At 42.2% G+C, this 21,797-nt stretch overlaps 1 protein-coding gene across 2 annotated transcripts in view; it reads right to left on the bottom strand.

Annotated features, from left to right (window-relative positions):
* The window catches only part of FBXL17 (F-box and leucine rich repeat protein 17), a 526,365-nt gene that overhangs the window by 360,742 nt on the left and 143,826 nt on the right, over positions 1 to 21,797 (bottom strand). For both annotated transcript variants that reach the window (XM_088838428.1, XM_055430119.2), the window contains exon 5: positions 12,421 to 12,528. In XM_088838428.1, coding sequence (XP_088694554.1) covers positions 12,421 to 12,528 — 108 coding nt within the window. The remainder of the gene's footprint in view (positions 1 to 12,420; positions 12,529 to 21,797) is intronic.

The following is a 21,797-nucleotide window of genomic DNA, read 5'->3' as shown; positions in this document are numbered from 1 at the left end:
AGTGAAAGTCTCTCAGTCGTGTCCGACTCTTTGTGACCCCATGGACTGTCCATGGGATTCTCCAGGCCAGAATAGTGGAGTGTGTAGCGTTTCCCTTCTCCAGGGGATCTTCCCAACCCAGGGATCAAACCCAGGTCTCCCACATTGCAGGTGGATTCTTTACCAGCTGAGCCACAGGGGAAGCCCAAGAATACTGGAGTGGGTAGCCTATCCCTTCTCCAGCGGATCTTCCCAGCCCAGGACTCAAACCAGGGACTCCTACATTGCAGGCAGATTCTTTACCAACTGAGCTACGAGGGAAGCTCCAGTCTAACGAAAGGTCAAGTCTAATGTTAATTATATAACGTGCAGCTCTCTGCTTTGGGCTTTGACCTCACTGTTACAAGATTCTTAGAGGGGAGATAAATATCAGTCCTATTCTCTTAGATGTGCTCTCATGTGAGAGGCTCCGAATGACGCAAACAGAAATATGTCCTAGTATCTTACTAGGAAAACAAACCCCTATACGTGTTTATTAAATTACATGAAGGGAATTTCATTTTTTTTTTAAAAAAAGGCTATTCTGATGAAGTAGAAGCTGAGAAGAGAGGCTAATGTAAGCCACAGATTTTCCAACAGCAGGAGGCCACGAGCACCCCAAGGCTAGAGAGACAAAAAAGAAGACTCGGTGTTCATGAAAACCACATGCCTGGTCTTCCAGTGCAAGCTGAGGCTGTCCAGGGCTGGAATCACAGAGGAGATGAAGCCTGTTGCCAGAAACGCAACCTGAGACAGAAAAGGAGGGAAAGAAACACCAGAGGGACTCCCTCCCTCGCCTTCCTGCCTCCCACTAAACGCAGCCCGCAGAGAGAAGCCCCTGTGACACGGAAGAGGACGCTCAGAGAGGAGAGAGGATAGGAGGGCGAACAGACCTAGGACCGGCCCAAAGCAGGAAAGAAAGGAGAAGGGCGGGCCAGCTTCCAGCTGAAAAGAAACAGTCTAATGGGAGCTCATGGGGACAGCCCAGAAAAAGGAGGAACTCCCAGAGTATACCCCACACCTTGCCTGGGAAACCCGGGGTGCTCACAGAACTTTGTTTTCTCCTCTGAGCCAGATGAAAACGGAAAAGTATCTGGAGCTGCTGTCAGCTTCCTCAGGCACCGGGGTATTGTTTCGTTTTTAAAGGTCCAAGATTGATAGCCAATTGCATGTTGAAAAGTACCTCTGATCGAACATAATAGCCAAGCATTTCCACTAGTGAATATAACAGAGAAAGCTCCAGTGGGCAGCTCTTTTCGTGGAGAAAAATGTGGATAGCCTATCATCCCACTGGGAGACAATCAATTGAAAGGAAGTCTACAGTAGGGAAGCGGCGATGGTCCTGACGGTTTTGCAAATACACTGTGATCAACAGCTTTTGTGTAACTAACTGTGATACCTCTGGGCTAGAGAGCAAACATATGAGGAGCTCAATTGCCTTTAGTCAATGGACGCTACTGGACTCTCTTGCTGTGCCAGCGTGCTGGGAGAAGAGGGAGCTCGCCAACAAACTCTATTCCAAAAATTATTATGGGAAATAACGAGTAATATTATGTAGGCCCAAATAAATATTGCGGTTCCAAGCTAAAATTTTTGAACATACACCTCCTATGTTTGACTAATAGTGAGTTACCATGGAAATGAATTCCCTGTTTTCAAAGACGGTGACTTCAATAAAGATGCAACATAATTTATCTTTCCCTCAGCATCCAGGAGCCCCTTAGGCCATCATTATTAACACTGCACCATGTTAAACAAAATTGTAAAGAAAAATATGATTATTTGGATTCTCTATGATTAATGATTGACACAGCGTGTGTTTGTGTGTAAGTGAATATATAATATTGCACATATGTAGGGACTTCCCTGTGGCTAACAGGAGCTGCCCAGGTGCAGTGGAAACAGTGTTTAAATAAGATGGCTGAATTAGTTGACAATAAAACACCATTAAATATTTTATAAATGTTCAAAACCTTTTTTTTTTCAGTCGCTAATTTGTGTCCAACTCTTTGCAACCCCATGGACTGCAGCACACCGGGCTTCCCTGTACTTCACTACCTCCTGGAGTTTGCTCAAAATTATGTCCATTGAGTCAGTGATGCCATCTAACCATCTCATCCTCTGTCGTCCCCTTCTGCTTTTGCCTTCAATCTTTCCCAGCATCAGGGTCTTTGCTGAGTTGTTGAGTGAGTTGCTCTTTGCATCAAGTGGCCAAAGTACTGGAGCTTCAGCTTCAGCATCAGTCCTTCCAATGAGTGTTCATGGCTGATTTCCCTTAGAATTGACTGGTGTGATCTCCTTGAGTCCAAGGAACTCAAAACTATTAAGTGAATATAACTGTCAATGTTTTAATCAATTGAATATGTTTTTAAATTAACCAGACTCTAACTGTAATTATCAATAAATGTTTATTTTTAAATTAATAAATGATAAATGAATCATTTTGCTGTATAACTGAAACTAACTCAAAATTGTAAATTAACTATACTTCAATAAAAATTAATTAATAAACGAGATCCACTAACTTTCCTTCCCTCAGTAGTATATTTCCTCATTTAAGTTTCATTACCATTTATTCTTATCAAGCCCCAGATCTCGTTTTCTAATTCAGGAAGTCTGTTCTGTCAACTTAGAGACATGACCCCATCTGTGCCTGATATCGTTATGTATTTATATATAAACCACAAGACTGAATGAAGCAGACTCACACTGATCCTTAAATAAAATTTCTGTTACTACACAGTGTGAATGAATCTGAAAGTCAAAAAGAGCATTAAAGCAGTATCTCCTAACATCTTTCTTGGATAAAGACTGACCTCATGTGTTAGAGACCAGATAAACAAAGCTGAAATCCTTGCCTACAGAAGTACTCTGTATTTATAAACAACAAATGTGTGATAAAAATGCAAGGAGTGAACCGAGGATAACATAAGCAAGGTAAAATGACATACAAAGTATAAAGCCAAGATCCAAGAAAGGTCCTTTCAAGAAAGATAGCCAACTTTCCTCATTTAATATTTATATATTTACATTAAAGCCTGAAGCAACCATTTTATCAAAGCATAGATACAACAAAGAAATGTATTTGTTCATTTTACTTGTTCGGACTTTCAAAAACTGAGTCATTTGAAAGATGAATTCGTTTATTTTACTAGCGTCACACTGATACATGCTGCTATAGCAGCTGCTGGAATGAAAACGTAGCACAAACAGACACTATATAACTAGAGTCAGGGTAACAGCGCTATAAAATACAAAAAGAGCTGCCGCACTGAACAGGCATTACTGACCCAGCAGAATGAAAAAAGCAAAGGTGATAAAACAGTACCGCTTATGTAGACACTGTCTACACTGATTTGAAAAATAAAAATCAAAGGCACTCATTTGTGTAATAACAATAAGGTATAACATACCTTACGCCAGTCTGAACGGCCATCATTAAGAAGTCTACAAATAACAAATGCTGCAGAGGGTGGAGGGAAAAGAGGACCCCCTACACTGCGGGTGGGAATGTAAATTAGTACAACCACAGTGGAGACAGTAGAGGCTCCTTAAAAACAAACAAGTGAAGCTGCCACAGGATCCAGCAAGCCCACTCCTGGCATATACGTGGAGAACAATATAGTTCAAAATTAAACGTGCATCCCGATGTTCACAGCAACACTGTTCACAACAAGCAAGACAGAGAATCAACCGAAATGTTCATGACAGACGAACGGACAGAGAGGATGAAGTGTCCACATGCACGTGTGCACATGCTCCCTCACCCCAGTCGTGCCCGACGCTCTGTGACTCCATGGGCTACACCCCAGCAGGCTCCTGTGTCCAGGGGATACTCCCACAAGAACACTGGAGTGGGCTGCCATGCCCGCCTCCGGGGATCTTCCCGGCCCAGGGGTCGAACCCACGTCTCCTGTGTCTCCTGCACTGCAGGTAGATTCTTCAACACTGAGCCACTGGGGAAGCCCTATATACATATACACATAGGCATGTAACACACGCACACGCACGTACACACACACACAATGGATTATAAAAAAGAATGAAATAACACCACTGCAACAATATGAATGTAACTAAAGATTCAGTTCAGTTCAGTTGCTCAGTTGTGTCTGACTCTCTGCAACCCCATGAATCACAGCACACCAGGCCTCCCTGTCCATCACCAACTCCTGATGCTGCTGCTGCTAAGTCACGTCAGTCGTGTCCGACTCTGTGCAACCCCACAGATGGCAGCCCATCAGGCTCCGCCGTCCCTGGGATTCTCCAGGCAAGAATACTGGAGTGGGTTGCCATTTCCTTCTCCAGTGCATTAAAGTGAAAAATTAAAGTGAAGTCGCTCAGTCGTGTCCGACTCTTTGCAACCCCATGAATCACAGCAGGTCAGGCCTCCCTGTCCATCACCAACTCCCAGAGTTCACTCAAACTCATGTCCATCGAGTCGGTGATGCCATCCAACCATCTCATCCTCTGTCATCCCCTTCTCCTCCTGCCCCCAATCCTTCCCAGCATCAGAGTCTTTTCCAGTGAGTCAACTCGTTGCGTGAGGTGGCCAAAGTATTGCAGTTTCAGCTGTAGCATCAATCCTTCCAATGAACACCCAGGATTGATCTCCTCTAGAATGGACTGGTTGGATCTCCTTGCAGTCCAAGGGACTCTCAAGTCTTCTCCAGCATCACAATTCAAAAGCATCAATTCTTCGGCGATCAGCCTTCTTACAGTCCAACCCTCACATCCATACATGACCACTGGAAAAACCATAGCCTTGACTAGACGGACCTTGGTTGGCAAAGTAATGTCTCTGCTTTTTAATATACTCTCTAGGTTGGTCATAACTTTCCTTCCGAGGAGTAAGCTCGGAATTTAATTTCCTGGCTGAAATCAGCATCCGCAGTGATTTTGGAGCCCGAAAAACTAAAGATGATTGTCACTGCAAGTGAAGTGCGTCAGAAATAAAGACAAACACCGCCCGACACCCCTTATGTGTGAAATCTGACGTGCGACACAAACGGGCTTTTATGCAGAAGGAGAAGCACACACAGAGCGCATACTGTGGCTGTGGGGGGGGGGGGGGGGCCGGGAGTGCGAGGTCAGAGGCGCACGCACCGCACACACAGTGCACAAGCAGCAAGGTCCTGTTGTGCAGCACGGGGAGCAGTACTCAACGCACCGTGATAAACCACAGTGCAAAGGAGTATTTCTTAAGAAGAATGCACACGCATGTATAACTGAATCACTTTGCAGTGTAGCAGAAACTAACACAGCAATGTAAATCCACTCTATTTCAATAAAAACAAAATTAAATGAGGTACAACACTGTATTCCTCTGATTCAGTGCATTGCTATGGTAGGAATTTTTTGATGATTTAAAATTTTATTTTAGTTGTTCACTGGGTTAAAGGGGAGAAAACAAACTCATGAAGAGCAGACAGCTATTCATCTTAATATTCTGAATTGGCACTCAGGTAGAAAGAAGGGTCATAAAGCTTTTAACTGAGATTTATTTTCATGAAAATCATTTTACATTTTTATTTTTATAAAAGAACATGAGTGGATTAGGACTAAAGACTTATAAGGAGATTTTGTATGTAATAATGAACATTTTTACAATTACTTATTTATATTATTTTTCAAATGCTGCTTTAGTATATGCCAAACTCTCTCCCTCTACTGCCCAAGAGATAGGTGGACGCTATTATTATCCGCATTTTACAGATGAGAAAACTGAGGCTAAGAGATTCGGTGAAATGCCAAAGTCTTACGACCAGCAGTTATACTATCAGTCTTGATGACAGCAATAAGTGGCTTGCTGTCCCTTGTAAACTTCTAAGAAAAAAATCTATTAATGGATCATACCAGGCCTAGAGAATCATTGCCTAAATTCTCAAAACTTGGTTTCGAGCTTAATTCTTAACTCCCAAAAAGCTAAAAAGAACCAACAGCATCCTACAAACACCTCTTCAGAATCGTCACTGGCCAACTCAACAGGGAATATTTCAGAGCTGAATGAATTCAAGAACACACTTTCCACATCTCAAAATACCACTCAAGTATCTATAAATTAATCAGAAACAAACAAAATTATAATCTATAACTTAACAGCAATATCACCCCAAAAGCAGCAAAATAATATGTTCTATCTTTAGTATAAGACATTCTAAACTGATCAGTTGTTTTGAAATTTAGAAGGCAAGAAAGTTCATCTTTCATTTCTAGTCTCTGAATAAACATGAAAAGGAAGACAAGAATTGAGTTAGCTGCATGGATGAACATTCTTTCACTTACTTATGTTAAATTGACTGAAAAAAAAATCAATTTTGTTTTTCTTCAGAAAACATTTCATATCTTCAGCCAGAAGCACTTTTAAAATATGTGTTTTACAAAAAGTTCTTTAAATATGATATGGTCCAAGAAAACATCTGAATTTTTTTAGCTGCTGCTGCTAAGTCACTTCAGTCATGTCCGACTCTGTGCGACCCCATAGATGGCAGCCCACCAGGCTCCAGCAGCCCACCAGTCTCTGCCAGCCCTGGGATTCTCCAGGCAAGAACACTGGAGTGGGTTGCCATTTCCTTCTCCAATGCATGAAAGTGAAAAGTGAAAGTGAAGTCGCTCAGTCGTGTCTGACTCGTAGCGACCCCATGGACTGCAGCCTACCAGGCTCCTCCATCCACAGGATTTTCCAGGCAAGAGTACTGGAGTGGGTCGCCACTGCCTTCTCCGTTTTTAGCTGCTACCTCTCAAAAAACACCTCTCCTTAAAAACAAAAACAAACATACCCATATCTGACATATCCCAAGAATTCAGTTCATGCTTATAAACTGAAAATTGAAACAATAATAATATCTAAGATAGGCTTCCCAGGTGGCCCCGGTGGTAAAGAATCCCCTTGCCATTGCAGGAGACATAAGAGACACGGGTTTAATCCCTGGGTCAAGAAGATCCCCTGGAGGTGGGTATGGCAACCTACCCCTGTATTCTTGCCTGGAGAATCCCATGGACAGAGGAGCCTGGAGAGCTACAGTCCATAGGTTTGCAAAGAGTTGGCCATGACTAATGTGACTTAGCACGCATGCACAGCATCAGAATTAATATCATTAATTAATTAACAACTTTATATCAACAATCTAAAAAGGAAAAATATCTACCCCTAAGGTATGAGTTTGAGTGAACTCCGGGAGTTGGTGATGGACAGGGAGGCCTGGCGTGCTGTGATTCATGGGGTCGCAAAGAGTCGGACACGACTGAGCAACCGAACTGAACTGAACTGAACTGAAGGTATGACAAATATAAATTTCATATAGCATATAACAAAAATGAAGTTTTCTCAAAAATTCTTCATCCTTTTAACAGTCATTTATTGACTGTCATTAAATGAGTGTTTAGTCATTTCTGGATGAAGCAGCCTCTTCCTGACCATTGGCTGAGATCATTCGAAGTGACTGGCGTGTGAATCAGTAGCATGAAGCTCATGAACTCAGAGCAGACCTCATCTCACACCAAATACAACTACGCGCACTACGTATCAGGCCCCTCTGATACTTCAGACTCCACTGGCTTATTTGTTCAAATGATTTTAAATTAATATTGTATATGATGCACTTGAGTGTTCATGATCATCCTGAGCTTTTTCCATGTTACTGACTTCTTAAAAAGCATGTGACTGAATAATATGATTTATCATGCTATATTAATATCAATTTTAACCTCTTAAAAGCTTCATTATTATGGAAATTTTCAAGGATAAACAAAGGTAACGAGAGTAACATAATGAACCCTCTTGTCCTATAACCTACCTCAATTATCTGTATTTTGCCATTTTTGTTTCCTTTATTGGCCTATCCAGTTTTCTATTTTTTCATCTGCTGTATGATATTTTGATACAAATCCCTAATGCTATATCATTTCAATAGTAAATAACTCAAGTATGTATCTCGCTCCTCTGTCCATGGGATTCTCCATGGCAAGAATACTGGAGGGGGTAGTCATTCCCTTCTCCAGGGGATCTTCCCGATCCAGGGATCGAACCTGGGTCTCTTGGGTTGCAGGCAGATTCTTCACCATCTGAGCCACCAGGAAGGTCTGAAACAGTTTTGAAATATAACAAATATTTGGTAGAATTCACCAGTGAAGCACTCTGGGCAGGGAGTATCACTGAGGGAAGGTTTTTAACAACAAATGTAATTTCTTTAAGGAACAGAGGCATCCAGGTTATCTACTGAATATTTCTTCTTGAGCGAGCTTTGGAAATGCACAACATTCAAAAAAATTTTCCATTTCATCTAACTTGTTGAATTTAGAGGCGTAAAGATGCTCATGGTGTTCCCTGTTATCCTTTTAATATCTGGAGACTCTGCAGTTATACTACTCCTCTGAGTCACAGCACTGGCAATGTCTCCTTCTCTCTTTTAATTAGTCTGAATACAGATTTATCTAGTTTATCAAAGAACCAGCTTTGCGCTTTCATTAATATTTCTTTTGTTTTCCATTTCACTAATATCCACTGTGATGCTTATTATTTCCTTCTCTCTGCTTACTTTGAGTTTAATTTACTCTTCTCTTTTCAAGTTTCATAAGGTAGAAGCTAAGCCGGTGAGCTGAGACCTTCCTTTTTTTCGTAGGTAGGTGTTTGGTGCTATTTAACCAAAGTGAACTGAGCTGAACCGAAGTGAGTACTTCAGCAGCATCCCACTAAATCTGGTATTCTCATTCAGTTCAAAATATTACTACTTCCTCATTTCTCCTGGGATTCCTTCACTCGTGGGTCATTAGGACCAGACAAGCACGGGAGCGCGCACTCATCTCTGGGGTTTCTGTGCAGCCCTCTCCACTCTGGTATTCTGTCCTCCTGAGCCCTGGCTACCCCGGTCTCCCTGGACTTCCTGTTCTGTGTCTACTCAGGTCGCCTGCTCAGCTGCCTGGGCTATCCCTCCCTGTGCTACAAGCTGGAAACTCTTCTAACACCTGAGAGCAGTGCTGGGTCGGAGGAGACACAATTCTGCCGGACACTGCACGTCATTAACGTTCTCAACTTCGGAGGCAAAACAGAGACCTCAGAAGCTTTTATCCCTGCTTCCGAACCCACTCCAGGAAAGCTGACTTTACCTTCCCAACCTGTGTGCTTCGCTGTCAGCTATTTCTGGACTCTCATTTACATAGCCATAGCAGCTCAGAAGGAAGGCCTCTTACTCCATTACTGCTCGATATTAACAGAGTGCGTCTGAAGACTAAGGGCGTGTCATCAATAAAGAGACTTCAGACAAGACGGAGGGCATCAAAGTAAAATTAAGTCCGTGAGACCACAGCAATAGAGTGTCAGCACTCTTTCTCTTGTTCCCAATCTTCTGTCTTCTTGCCCTTGACTTAATAATCTAAGATGTCACAGATCCCCAATTTTCCCTTCTAACTTAGTAAGGACTTGACATTCCTTGCATTCAAGGACAGCCACTCACAGTCCCTTCCAGGCCAATGACTCTTAAATTCAGAGATTTGTCTGGCTGTAAGAAACTCTATGGATAGATCCTCTACTACAGATCCATCTCTTCACAGGAGGAAACTAAGGACAGAGATTTTATGGCATTTGCCTCTATTAGCAAATTCAGAGTCACAGACTGGAAAGGAGTAAGCTGGAGAGATTTTCTAAATCATATAAAATTAAATATATCTATACTGATAACACTCTCTATTTCACATCCTCTGATCATTTATTTAAAAATTACATAAAATATTGAGACAAAATTATTTAAAACTATACACCATGAGGACAATAAGGGTAACACAACTTTCTAGGAATATTTATATATTTACAAACATTTTGTGAATGTAAATTACATTTTGTATAATGTCTTAGTATAAAAACAGTCAGAATGCAGTTTAACAAAAAGCTTTGAGTTCCATCCTTGGTTTTCAAAAGCTGAAACAACTAAAATGGCTTAGCCACATTAATGTGCGTTCAAAAACAAAAGGCTATCTTGCCTTTACCTGAATCCATGAAACTCAGCAGCATCATACCACAGACTAGTCTCCTCATCAAAACACTGCGCTGAGCAACACGGATGAGCCAACAATGCTGTTGATCGGCTTTGATATGAATCCAGTAGATCCCAAGTGCTGACAGGCCAAACCCCCAATCCTGGTACACAATCTTCAGAATAATCTTCTCAGCAAATTAAGCCTTCCAAAGCTGACAAATGCTGTCGCTGCTACTTTGTCACAGAGAATAATTCTGATCTTTTAAGCACCAGTGTACCATAATTTTTGGCCATCTCAAAATGTTCAGGGAAGCACTTACTGATCTAATAAGTCTTGTTTTGTCTTTAATGAGTACAATTTCAAGTGATCATAAAAAGCCCACATATGGTCATTATAACACTTGTGCACAATCTGTTCGTCCGAAGGCATTTCTACTCTGCACTATAAACAGCAGTAGATGATGTGATGGGAAAAACATTCATCCACGAAAATGTTCAGGCCAAGATTATAGAAGATGAATAAAAAATTATGGTTACATATGGTCTTGGTTACACGAAGACGTTCTGATAGAGCAGTAACAGAGAATAACGTGCCTATGCTCTCTGCTGGCTTTAGGTTCTAATCCTCAAAATATAATTAAAGCTTATCAGTCATGGAAGACACAGAATAATCACAGGCATTATTTCAAATACACTAGAATAAATCAGTGATTTGACTTTTTTTCCTCAAAGTTTGCTCTAAACTTTTAGCAATTTAGCTATGGTAGCACTTCTTTGGGCTTCCCAGGTGGCACAGTGGTAAAGAATTTGCTGACCAGTGCAAGACACACAGGAGACGTCAGTTCGACCCCTGGGTCGGGAAGCTCCCCTGGAGAAGAGACCAGCTGCCCACTCCAGTATTCCTGCCTGGAGAGGCCCATGGACAGGGAGGCCTGGCAGGCTGCAGTGCACTGGGTGGCACACACTCAGACACAACTAGGCACGCATGCACGCACCAGTTCTTTCAAGGAGAGTGGAAGTGTTGGTCGCTCAGTTGTCTTCAACTCTGTGAGACCCCATGGACTGTAGCCCACCAGGCTCCCCTGTCCATGAAATTCTCCAGAGAAGAACACTGGAGTGGGTTGCCATTCTCTACTCCAGGGGATCTTCCCAGCCCAGGGATCAAACCTGGGTCTCCTACAATATAGGCACGTTCTTTACCATCTGAGCCACCACTTATTTTAATAATAGTAGCTAAAGTTTACCTAGCACTTACCATGGTCCTGATACTGAGGAAAGCATCTTGCATATACTACTTCAATTAATTCCCTAAAAAGTAATTTGTTCATTTAGCTGATTAATGGCCGAGCCAAGATTCAAACCCAAGCTGACAACAGAGCCTGGGTTCCTACCCTCTGGGCCTTATTACCACAGTCCGAGGTAATTTACAAACATTTATTCTTTTCCCAGGAGGAAAGAGGGCTTCCCTCATAGCTCAGTTGGTAAAGAATCCGCCTGCAATGCAGGAGACCCCGGTTCGATTCCTGGGTCAGGAAGATACCCTGGAAAAGGAATAGGTTACCCACTCCAGTATTCTTAGGCTCCCCTGGTGGCTCAACTGGTAAAGAATCCACCTGCAATGCGGGAGACCTGGGTTTGATCCCTGGGTCGGGAAGATCCCCTGAAGGAGGGAAAGGCTCCCCACTCCAGTGTTCTGGCCTGGAGAATTCCATGGACTGTACAGTGCATGGGGTCACAGAGAGGTGGACATGACTGAGTGACTTTCACTTTCACTAGGAGGAAAGAAACTGTAAACTCTTTCCCCTAAACGGTAAGCTTGAAGAGACAGGACAAATTTTGAATAAGACACAAGTAAATTTTATAGTGGCCAGTTTTTTAAAACACATATGTAAGAATTAGTTCATAATTACTACAGAACCTGGAAAAGCAGCACAGATGCTGTGTGACAGGTGAGTGACCACAAAGGGACTGCCGTTTTCACTATTGCTCACATATGGGATTTCAGACATTTCGCACACAAGTAAGCTCTCTCAACTGTGACGTTAATTTTTGGCGTACATTCACTTTTCTTTTCACCACATATGTCCAGCTTAATCATATGAACTGACCATATTCACTTCTTAAAAGCCAAATACTCAGAAGATCTAACGATATGTGACCAGTGAAAACTTTCATTAAAGTAGCTTCTGACACGATACATTACATTAAAATCTAAATACTTCTTGTCGTATATATCTTTCTTTACACGAATGTCCCATTTCAGAAAGGCCCGATTTTGTACTGTTGACTTAAACTGATTTTAATTTTACCAAACACTACTTACACTTCTATAGTGGTCTGACCAGTCCTCATTCAAGTACGTGGAACACTGCGAGGGCATTGGTATGAACCAGGCTCGGAAACACCGAGGAGATGTAGCCTCGGAACCCACCTTGGTTAGATGAATGACTCCTTTAGAAGTAACCGAACAACCCATGAAGCCAACGTACTGCAGCTCAGGACAGTGCTCAGCGAACGCCTTCACCGACTGGTCGGTCACCTGGGGAGAGCGGAGAAGAGCGAGTCAGGGCGCACTGCGGGATTCACCACTGCGGAGTCCCGGGCGCTTACCTTGCATCACAGACGCTTCCTTTCCCAGTGGGCCGATTGCCTCCACAGACACGGGCGAGACGTCCTGTGAAACCCGCCCTCAGCCCCACACTCTCTCTGTCACCCCACGTTTGCTACCTCACGCCTCAGAGACGTCAACACTATCTACCTCCGCTTCTTCATGCCCCTCTCCACAGATACGCGTATGTGCCGAGGTTTACTTCACGTACCATGAAATTCACCACTGCAAAGGGAACAGTCCAGTGGTTTTTAGCAGATTCACAAGTCGTGCCACCATCACCAACATCTAACTCCAGAACATGCTTCTCACCCCAAAAAGAAGCCCCATGCCCATCAGCAGCCGTTCCCCAGTTCCAACCCCTGCCTCCAAGTCCTGCAGCTTTCTGTCACTATGGCTTTGCTCAGTCCCGACATATTTGATAACTGAAATTGTACTACTGTTTCCTAAAGGGCAACAACAGTCTCTTTATAAGGTTTCTCCCTACAAGTGTTTCCTCTAAGAAATCTGGTTCTGCCCCTCACTGCTTCAGACTTCTCAGATGTGGAGGGTATGATGGTTAAACTTATGTCATCTTGACTACATCATGAGATGCCCAAATATTTGATTAAAAATTATTCTGGGTGTGTTCCTGCAGGTTTCCGGGTGAGATTAGCAGAATGACTAAAGCAGATTGCCTCCCCGAGGTGACCACTCAACCTCAGTCACATCCAGTCCGCTGAAGGAACGGAACAAAAGGGGAGTCAAGGAGGGTGTGCCCTCTCCCTTGCTCTCGCCCTTCTCTGCCTACCTTCACATTCAGACACTGGTTTCCCACCTTTAGACTCAACTCTGGACTGGAACGTACATCATCGGCTCCCCTGGTTCCTGTGCGTTTAGACTCAGCCTAGAACTATACCATCTGCTCTCCTTGGTCTCCAGATCGCTGGTTTGGGGATTTCTCAGCCTCCAGAGTTACAAGAACCAATTCCTTACAGTAATCTTTTACACACACACACACACACCCTCATACTAATTCTGACTCTCTGAAGAACCGTAACTAATGTGATACATATTAGAATCCCCTGAGGAATTTATTAAAACCTCAGAGTCAAAAGAGGTGTAACCCAAGAATCTGTATTTTTAACAAGCCCCTAAGTGACTCTTAGGGATGTGAAAACTTGAGGCCCCAGAGCTGCAAAGAAGTTACACTGACAGCTCTTGGCATTTCTGCATGGCCCTGCTTTAAACAAAGGGCAGACTGAAATTCCTTTTTGTCTCCTCCAGCCTCCAAAAGCTTTCCATATATAAAATTATCTTCTTATAATTGTGCTAACATTTTCTCCACTGTTCTACAAACTTGTAGCATATAAAAGAAGGTCCAGATAGTCTCTATGATAGGGTTAATTTCAGATTCACTTTCCTCACAGTCGAGATGAAATCAACAAGTTAAACACCACTGTTAGTTTTTCAAACAGCGGTGACTTACATCTATTTTGCATTAACTTTAATATGGGTGACTCTTAACTTTGTATCTCCCTTATCTATTCTGAACAGATATTGGAAAATAAAGTTATGTGGGTAGAATTAATTCTGAAACAACACGAGAACATTTTCCTAAAATAATCAAACCAACAGCTTCCATGGTACATCTGATAAAAGATTAATTCTGCCCTCAAAAGTAAAGTATGCTTCAGCATATTAAGAATAAGGGTGCCATTGATAAATTAAAAATGGGCCTTCCTGACACTCAGCTTTCTAAAAACATTATGTCAAGAAAGAATATTTAAGGCACTGAAATTGCCTGAAGCTTCAGTGAAAACCAATTTCTATTAAAAAAAAAAAAAAAAACCTCAGGGGGTGGCAGGAAGGAGAGGGAAAAAGGTTAAATATCTATCGCCATTTGGTTCAACATCCTGCCTAATCTAACACCAGGTTTCTCCCAGGTCCATCTTCAAAAGGGGGAAGAGGAATTCAGGTAAGGATGAAGCGCACAGGAAAGCTCAGGTCCAAGGTGTTAGAGCTTTCAGAGACAAAGTATTAAAACTGGCTTCGTGGGTCTCCCTCTTTTAGCTCAAGGAATCAAATAAGAGTTTCGAGGCGCCTCCTGCAGCAACAGAGTCCTGAGAGCCGAGTTAGCCTAGAGTAAGCACCTGGAGCACAGGGACGCTCTGTGTAGGCCAGTGTGTCTCAGGAGACTGAATAAAATGGCCCTGAACGTCACACAGCTGTGCAACCAACGCCACGATCCAGTTATAGAATGCCTCCATCACACCGCCCTAACAAGTCCCTTCCTCCCTGACGCCCACATGCATCAGTCGCCGCTCCTGCCCCAAGACAACCACTGATCTGTTTTACACACCTCAGCGGCCTTTTCTAGGAACTTTATGTAAATAGGGTTCTATTCCAAAGTCTTCTGTGTCCAGCTCCTTTCGCTAGCGATGTTTGTTTGTTTGTTTTGAGGTTCCCGCTTGCTATGACCTGTAGCAGTAGTTGGCTCATTTACTGCTGCATAGATTTGCATGGTATGACTATATTACATTTTGTTTATCCACTCACCAGTTGATAAACATTTTGTTTGCAGTGTGGGGCTTTGATAAATAATGCTTCTGTGACCATTCACATTCAAGTCTTTGTATGGACATATGTTTCATTCCTCTTGCATAAATATCTAGGATTGGAATTACTGAGTCATACGATAAACTTAATTTTTCATTTTTAAAAGTGAGTTGTTTTCTTATTAAGTTGCAAGAGTTCTTTATATAACTTGAATACAAGTCCTTTATCAGATACCTGTTTCACAAATCTTTTCTTCCATCCTGTGCCTTGTCTTCTCATTCTCTTGATGGTGGTCTGAGAACTAACATTCAGGCCTACGGTGCTCCTAGAGTTAATTTTCGTGAATAGTGCGAAGTAAGGTGAAAGGTTCATTTTGTCTGCACATGAATTGTCCTATTTGTTGAAAAGACCATCTGGAACGCTTTGATTTTGAGGGATCATACTTACTCACACACTGTGATAAAACCAGCCAGTAAATAAGAATTCATATGCAAAGGGAAATGTGGCTCAGGATTTGGAAAGTGGTATCGGAAAATTAGGGGGGAATGAGACCAGCTGGCAAAGCAGATTTTGACCTTTTAGTCAAAGCTATGATGGAGAAAAGGAGAAGACGAACCTCAATTCAAGAGTGGCGTCTCTTCACGTGACAGGGACAGGGAAGACCATCTCCTCAAGCTGGCACTCTTAAGAGCCCACTGGCGCTCTGATACCAGCACGGAGAGGACGCAAGCACATTCAGTGTTGCGACGGGGAGAGGCGCTGCTGATAAGGAACGTCCTGTGCCATCATATCACAAGGGCCATGAGAAGCCTCAACAATACAGACATGAGATTCTAGTAGAGCCTCCATCGTGAATCCCAAGGGGGCCTCTCTAGTTGCTGAAGCCTAAACAAATGGAAACCAGAAACACAGAGGGCAAAGGCAGAAGGAAGGTTCTCACAAGCTCTTGGGAGCGGCACTCAACCAGAAATCCTCTGAGGGTGGTTTCTCATGAGATCAAATGTGGGCACAAGAAGAACTCTCCCTGGAAGGTAGAAATAAAAGGCCTAGAAAATTCAAAGACAGGGAGCAAACGTAATAGCCACTATGGAAGAAACGTTCATATATGACTAAAATAGTCTTAACTAGAAGAAAGAGAAAAAGTAGAAGGTGAGCAGTACAGGGTCACTAATTTCACTTAAAGAGTTACTGTTATAAAATTATTATTTACATTTTTGTTTATATAATATTTTTGAATTGCTGAATCTAGAGATTTAGTCTTTGAACACAGCTCAAAGTCTGGGGTACCAGTAGCCAAAGAGGGAATAGAAAATAAATGGCTATATTTACTAAGGCCTTACTGTGGGCCAAGCTAAGTCCTCTCTGTAACAGGGGATCCCTATAATAGCCTTGACAGGCAATATAAGACCCATTTTAGTGCTAAAACACTTCATTCACGCCTGACTCTTTGCGACCCCATGGACTAGAGCCCACCAGGCTCCTCTGTCCGTGGCATTCTCTAAACAAGAACACTGGAGCGGGTTGCCATTCCCTCCTCCAGGGTAGACCCAGCCCCATTTTACAGGTAACTAAAATAAGCCTATCAGAGACTGACTTCTCCCAACTCAAACCACTTACAGATGGCCAAGTAGGCTTCAAACTTTGGTCTTTTAGATTTTGCAATCCATGTTCTTTAACTTATATATACTAGGTGGTGGTTCCTTTCATGGTGCTAATTTCCACTCAAATGCAAAAGCAAATTAAAGGCCCTCCCTTTGGCCCCAGAGAAGTAGAGTGGCAGGGATCAAGGCACAACGGGTCTATTTTTTAAAGAATTTTCTAAAGAGAAGCGCTACCCTTGATTACTTTTTTCCATTTCCTAAGGATAGAACAGATGTGCTAAAACACCGTTATAGTCTCCTGTATATCCTAAGAATCCTCCCAAAACAAGAAAGCATAAAAGTGGGCTCTGTGTGTGTGTGTGTGTGTGTGTGTGCGCGCGCGCGCAAGCGTGCACACTCAGTCGAGTCCAACTCTTTGCAACCCCATGGACTATAGCCCTTCAGGCTCCTCTGTCCATGGTGTTTTCCAGCCAAGAATATTGGAATGGGTTACCATTTCCTCCTCCAAGGGATCTTCCCAACCCAGGGATTGAACCCATGTCTCCTGTGTTTCTTGCACTGCAGGTGTATTCTTTACCTGCTGAGCCTTTGGGGAAGCCCAAAAGTGGGTTGGAGTTATCTAATTCAGATGAAGAAGCTGGATTAATGGTTCAGTTCAGTTCAGTTCAGTCGCTCAGTCGTGTCCGACTCTCCGCGACCCCATGAATCACAGCACGCCAGGCCTCCCTGTCCATCATTGATAATCCAAGAAAGCACTTTCACCTAAAAAGGATTAAAGACTAAGAAAATATGGATGGGAAAAGCTTTTACATAAATTTCAGGACTCTAAATAAAGAGATGCAGCTTCTTCTTATTTTAAGACAAAGTTTCCTTAGAACATGGGTGGAGAGATCTATCTTTATCAGAATAAGACTGAGTCAATGAAAAGGGATTTGTAATCTGTGCTAAAAGATTAAATTTGGGGAATGATGCTAGTGTATCAATAGAAGAAAGGAATTTATATCATTAATTCTAAAAAGGTCAAGAAATCTTTGTACATTTTTACACTTGTGACATTAAAGAATTGTTCCGTATAATCCTACATGAATGTATTAAATAATATAAAGTATTTCACAACTTTGCTCAGAAAAAGTTTTCCCTAGAGTTCACCCCAAACCTACAAATTCAGGACTTGGAAATACATACTTCTAACAAGTTCTCTTAAAGATTCTCATGGAGTCAATCCATGAACAACTCATAACTAAATCTAACAACTAATCAGACCATCCAAGTATTAGTACTGAAGATGGTCCTAGGTATACGTGGCGTCATGGGCTTGTCTGTTTGCTGACCTATACTGACACCACAGACCACCACGGTCCAGAACATGTCCTCCTCCTCGACATTTTCAGCAGCGTGCACACTGACCGTCTTTCTGCCACTCTTGATTCCACAAATCTATCCTCCACCCATCGAGCCATAGCGATCTTTCAATGTGTACAAATTGCATCAAGTCAGTCTGCCATTCACAATCCTCCAGTGGTACCAATTACTCGAAGTATAAAATCCAAACTCTTATAGGCTACAAGGCCCTGCGCAATCTGCCTCCTCCCTAGTTCTTCCACCTGGTTCATCATCCCACCATCCCCTCTCCAGGTCTGGAACCAAGTCTGAAGAAGTAACCAGGTTATGCAGGGTGAATATCTGGCAGGATGGCTGTGGCGTGGTATGGAAGGAATCTATTTTACTGGTAACATGAGACATACAGGGGTTAAAGACTATAAGCTCCCCACGAGTTCCAGCCTCCACAGGCACCTAACAGGTGGCACCATTCATTTAAGGCTCTAAGGGAAGCTGTCCCTCAAGGCCCATCAGGTACACTGAGGACCAACTAAAGGGACACTCTGGCCTCAGGGAGACTGCCCGTGGGTCACACCTACAGCAGGGTCCTACCCTGTGTGAACAGCAGCATACCACACCAAGGGGAACCTCCAGCAGCGGGGCTGAGCCAGGCAGTAAGCATCCACATCTGACAACAGACGAAGAAGTACTACGTGAAGCATTACGATGTTAAGTCCCAAGTGAAGAATCTGATTCAGATACTGAGTAAATACACAGGGGCTTCCCTGGCGGCTCAGCTGGTAAAGACTCCACCTGCAATGCGCGAGACCTGGGTTCAATCCCTGGGTTGAGAAGATCCCCGGGAGAAAGGAAAGGCTACCGACTCCAGTATTCTGGCCTGGAGAATTCTATGGACTGTGTATAGTCAATGGGGTCACAAAGAGTCGGACACGACTGAGTGACTTTCACTTTCAAATATACATGATACTTCAGGAGTTTTAAAATGAAATACAATAAAATTTCTCATTTATTTACTTGAGTCTTCAAACTCTACGAAAAATTCTTTTTCATTTTCACCTTCCTTTTTCTGTATTGTTTTTTCACAGGTTGTAAAACGCTTACAATTAACACACCCTCCTTTGAAACAGAGTAACAAAAACACAGAAGAGATTCACACTGACCATATATAAGGTAACAGTTAAACACGGAGACAAAGTACTTGGTACAGACTCGCCTTATGAATCATTTCAATAAGACCTTTTCACTATGCTCTTACTGTAATAAAAATTTCATCTTTTTAAATGAATTTTAAAAAGAAATCTAAAAGAACATTATTTAAACATAGCATTCTTTTAAACTACCGTCAGCCAACATTCAGTGAGTAAACACTACATGCCAAGCGCTGTGCTACACACGATGAGCAAGACAAGCCGCCTCCACGGAGCTCACAGTCTAGTGAGAAGAGTAAATGCGGAAGAGTTATCACAAGTGTGAGCCCTCCGTTAATCACTTGCAGTAGCCTACCAATTACTCCTTTCTATATATGTGCAGTAGTTACACGGTACACAAAGAAAGTTCAGTTCAGTCACTCAGTCGTGTCCGACTCTTTGCGACCCCATGAATCATAGCACGCCAGGCCTCCCTGTCCATCACCAACTCCCGGAGTTCACTCAAACTCATGTCCATCGAGTCAGTGATGCCATCCAGCCATCTCATTCTCTGTCGTCCCCGTCTCCTCCTGCCCCCAATCCCTCCAGCATCAGAGTCTTTTCCAGTGAGTCAACTCGTCGCATGAGGTGGCCAAAGTATTGCAGCTTCAGCTTTAGCATCAGTCCTTCCAATGAACACCCAGGATTGATCTCCTTTAGAATGGACTGGTTGGATCTCCTTGCAGTCCAAGGGACTCTCAAGAGTCTTCTCCAGCACCACAGTTCAAAAGCATCAATTCTTCGGCGATCAGCTTTCTTCACAGTCCAACTCTCACATCCATACATGACCATGGGAAAAACCATAGCCTTGACTAGACGGACCTTTGTTGGCAAAGTAATGTCTCTGCTTTTTAATATACTATCTAGGTTGGTCATACCTTTCCTTCCAAGGAGTAAGCGTCTTTTAATTTCATGGCTGCAATCAGCATCCGCAGTGATTTTGGAGCCCAAAAAAATAAAGTCTGACACTGTTTCCACTGTTTCCCCATCTATTTCCCATGAAGTGATGGGACCAGATGCCATGATCTTCGTTTTCTGAATGTTGAGCTTCAAGCCAACCTTTTCACTCTCCTCTCTCACTTTCCTCAAGAGGCTTTTGAGTTCCTCTTCACTTTCTGCCATAAGGGTGTTGTCATCTGCATCTCTGAGGTTATTGACATTTCTCCCGACAGTCTTGATTCCAGCCTGTGCCTCTTCAGCTTGGGTTAGTGATTAAGAATCCAGCTGGCAATGTGGGAGATGCAGGTTTGATCCCTGAGTCAGGAAGACCCTCTGGAGAAGGGAACGGCAACCCACTGCAGTGTTCTTGCCCAGGAGATCCTCTGGAAGAGGAGCCTGGTGGGCTGCAGTCCATGGGGTCACAAAAGAGTCGTATACAACTTAGCAACTAAACAACAACACACAGAAGTCAAAACTATGACTAAAAATTATATTCAATTATACAAATAAGATTCTCCTCAAATACTGTAAGTTACTATATGCCTGATTCTCATTATATGCCCAGTATCATTCCAGTAGAGAGCTAGAATATGTACTGCTTTTATAAATCATGAAAAAAAAAAGGACTATTTAAGAACTCATGCTTACTGATACAACTTTGGCTTTTAATTAGCATGATTCAATTATTTCATTAGGTAAATCAGAAGCACAAGACAGTAAAATCTTTTAACATTTTATGATGAAAAATATCAAAAACAGAAAAAAGTAGAAAAACAATAAAATAAACCTCCATTTACCAATCACGTACATTCAATAATTACTAACTCATTGTCAACTTTATTTTATTAATAGCCCTATCCACCTCTAAACCATCACATTTACCAGTAAATATTTCAGCATATCTCTAAAAGATAGGATCTTTTAAAAATCAGAGCCATAACACCCTTATCATTCTAGCAAAAATGTTCATGTGAGACTTAATATGAAAAATGAACTATGTATAGTTTTATGGAGATAATCATCCAACATGGTAATTTTAAAATCTCATTAAAAATTTACAACAATTTTATAAAAACTGACCCTTTGTCAACAAGGGCATTGAGATTCATAACTAATCATTTTCTAAAAGTCTAAAATTCCATTAGCGGCCTATGAGAATCTGATCATTTGATTGCTTGTTTGACCTTGCCTGAATTTTGCTCATTCTGTCTTGCTTAATGTTAGTCTGGGTTTAGAGAAGTCAGATTGGCTGATAAAAAGAGATTTATAAGTTATGCTTAAAGTACTGTGAGAGGGAAAGACACTGGTCCAGAATTAACAGCACAGATACGTGTCCCTATTAAAAAGATCTATGCTAAGTTAGCTATGACTCAACCATTTCCCTCTAGTTTGCTGACCAAGTTTCTTTGACTAATACTTTATTTTATTGAAATTCAATACTTGGATAATGTAAATGAAACAGAACAATTAGTCTCTTCTGCATCAGCTCACCCTTTAATTAATGAAAGGAATAAATCTAAAGAGAAATCTCCAAACCTAATAATCATAGCTGTATTCAGCAACAATATTTACAAGACATTTTCTAGTTTACATA

The sequence above is a fragment of the Moschus berezovskii genome, chromosome 8 (assembly GCF_049115385.1).
Source record: "Moschus berezovskii isolate FMDL1 chromosome 8, NW_MosBer_1.0, whole genome shotgun sequence".
Taxonomy (NCBI): Eukaryota; Metazoa; Chordata; class Mammalia; order Artiodactyla; family Moschidae; genus Moschus; species Moschus berezovskii.
This window is presented reverse-complemented; position numbering and strand designations above follow the sequence as displayed.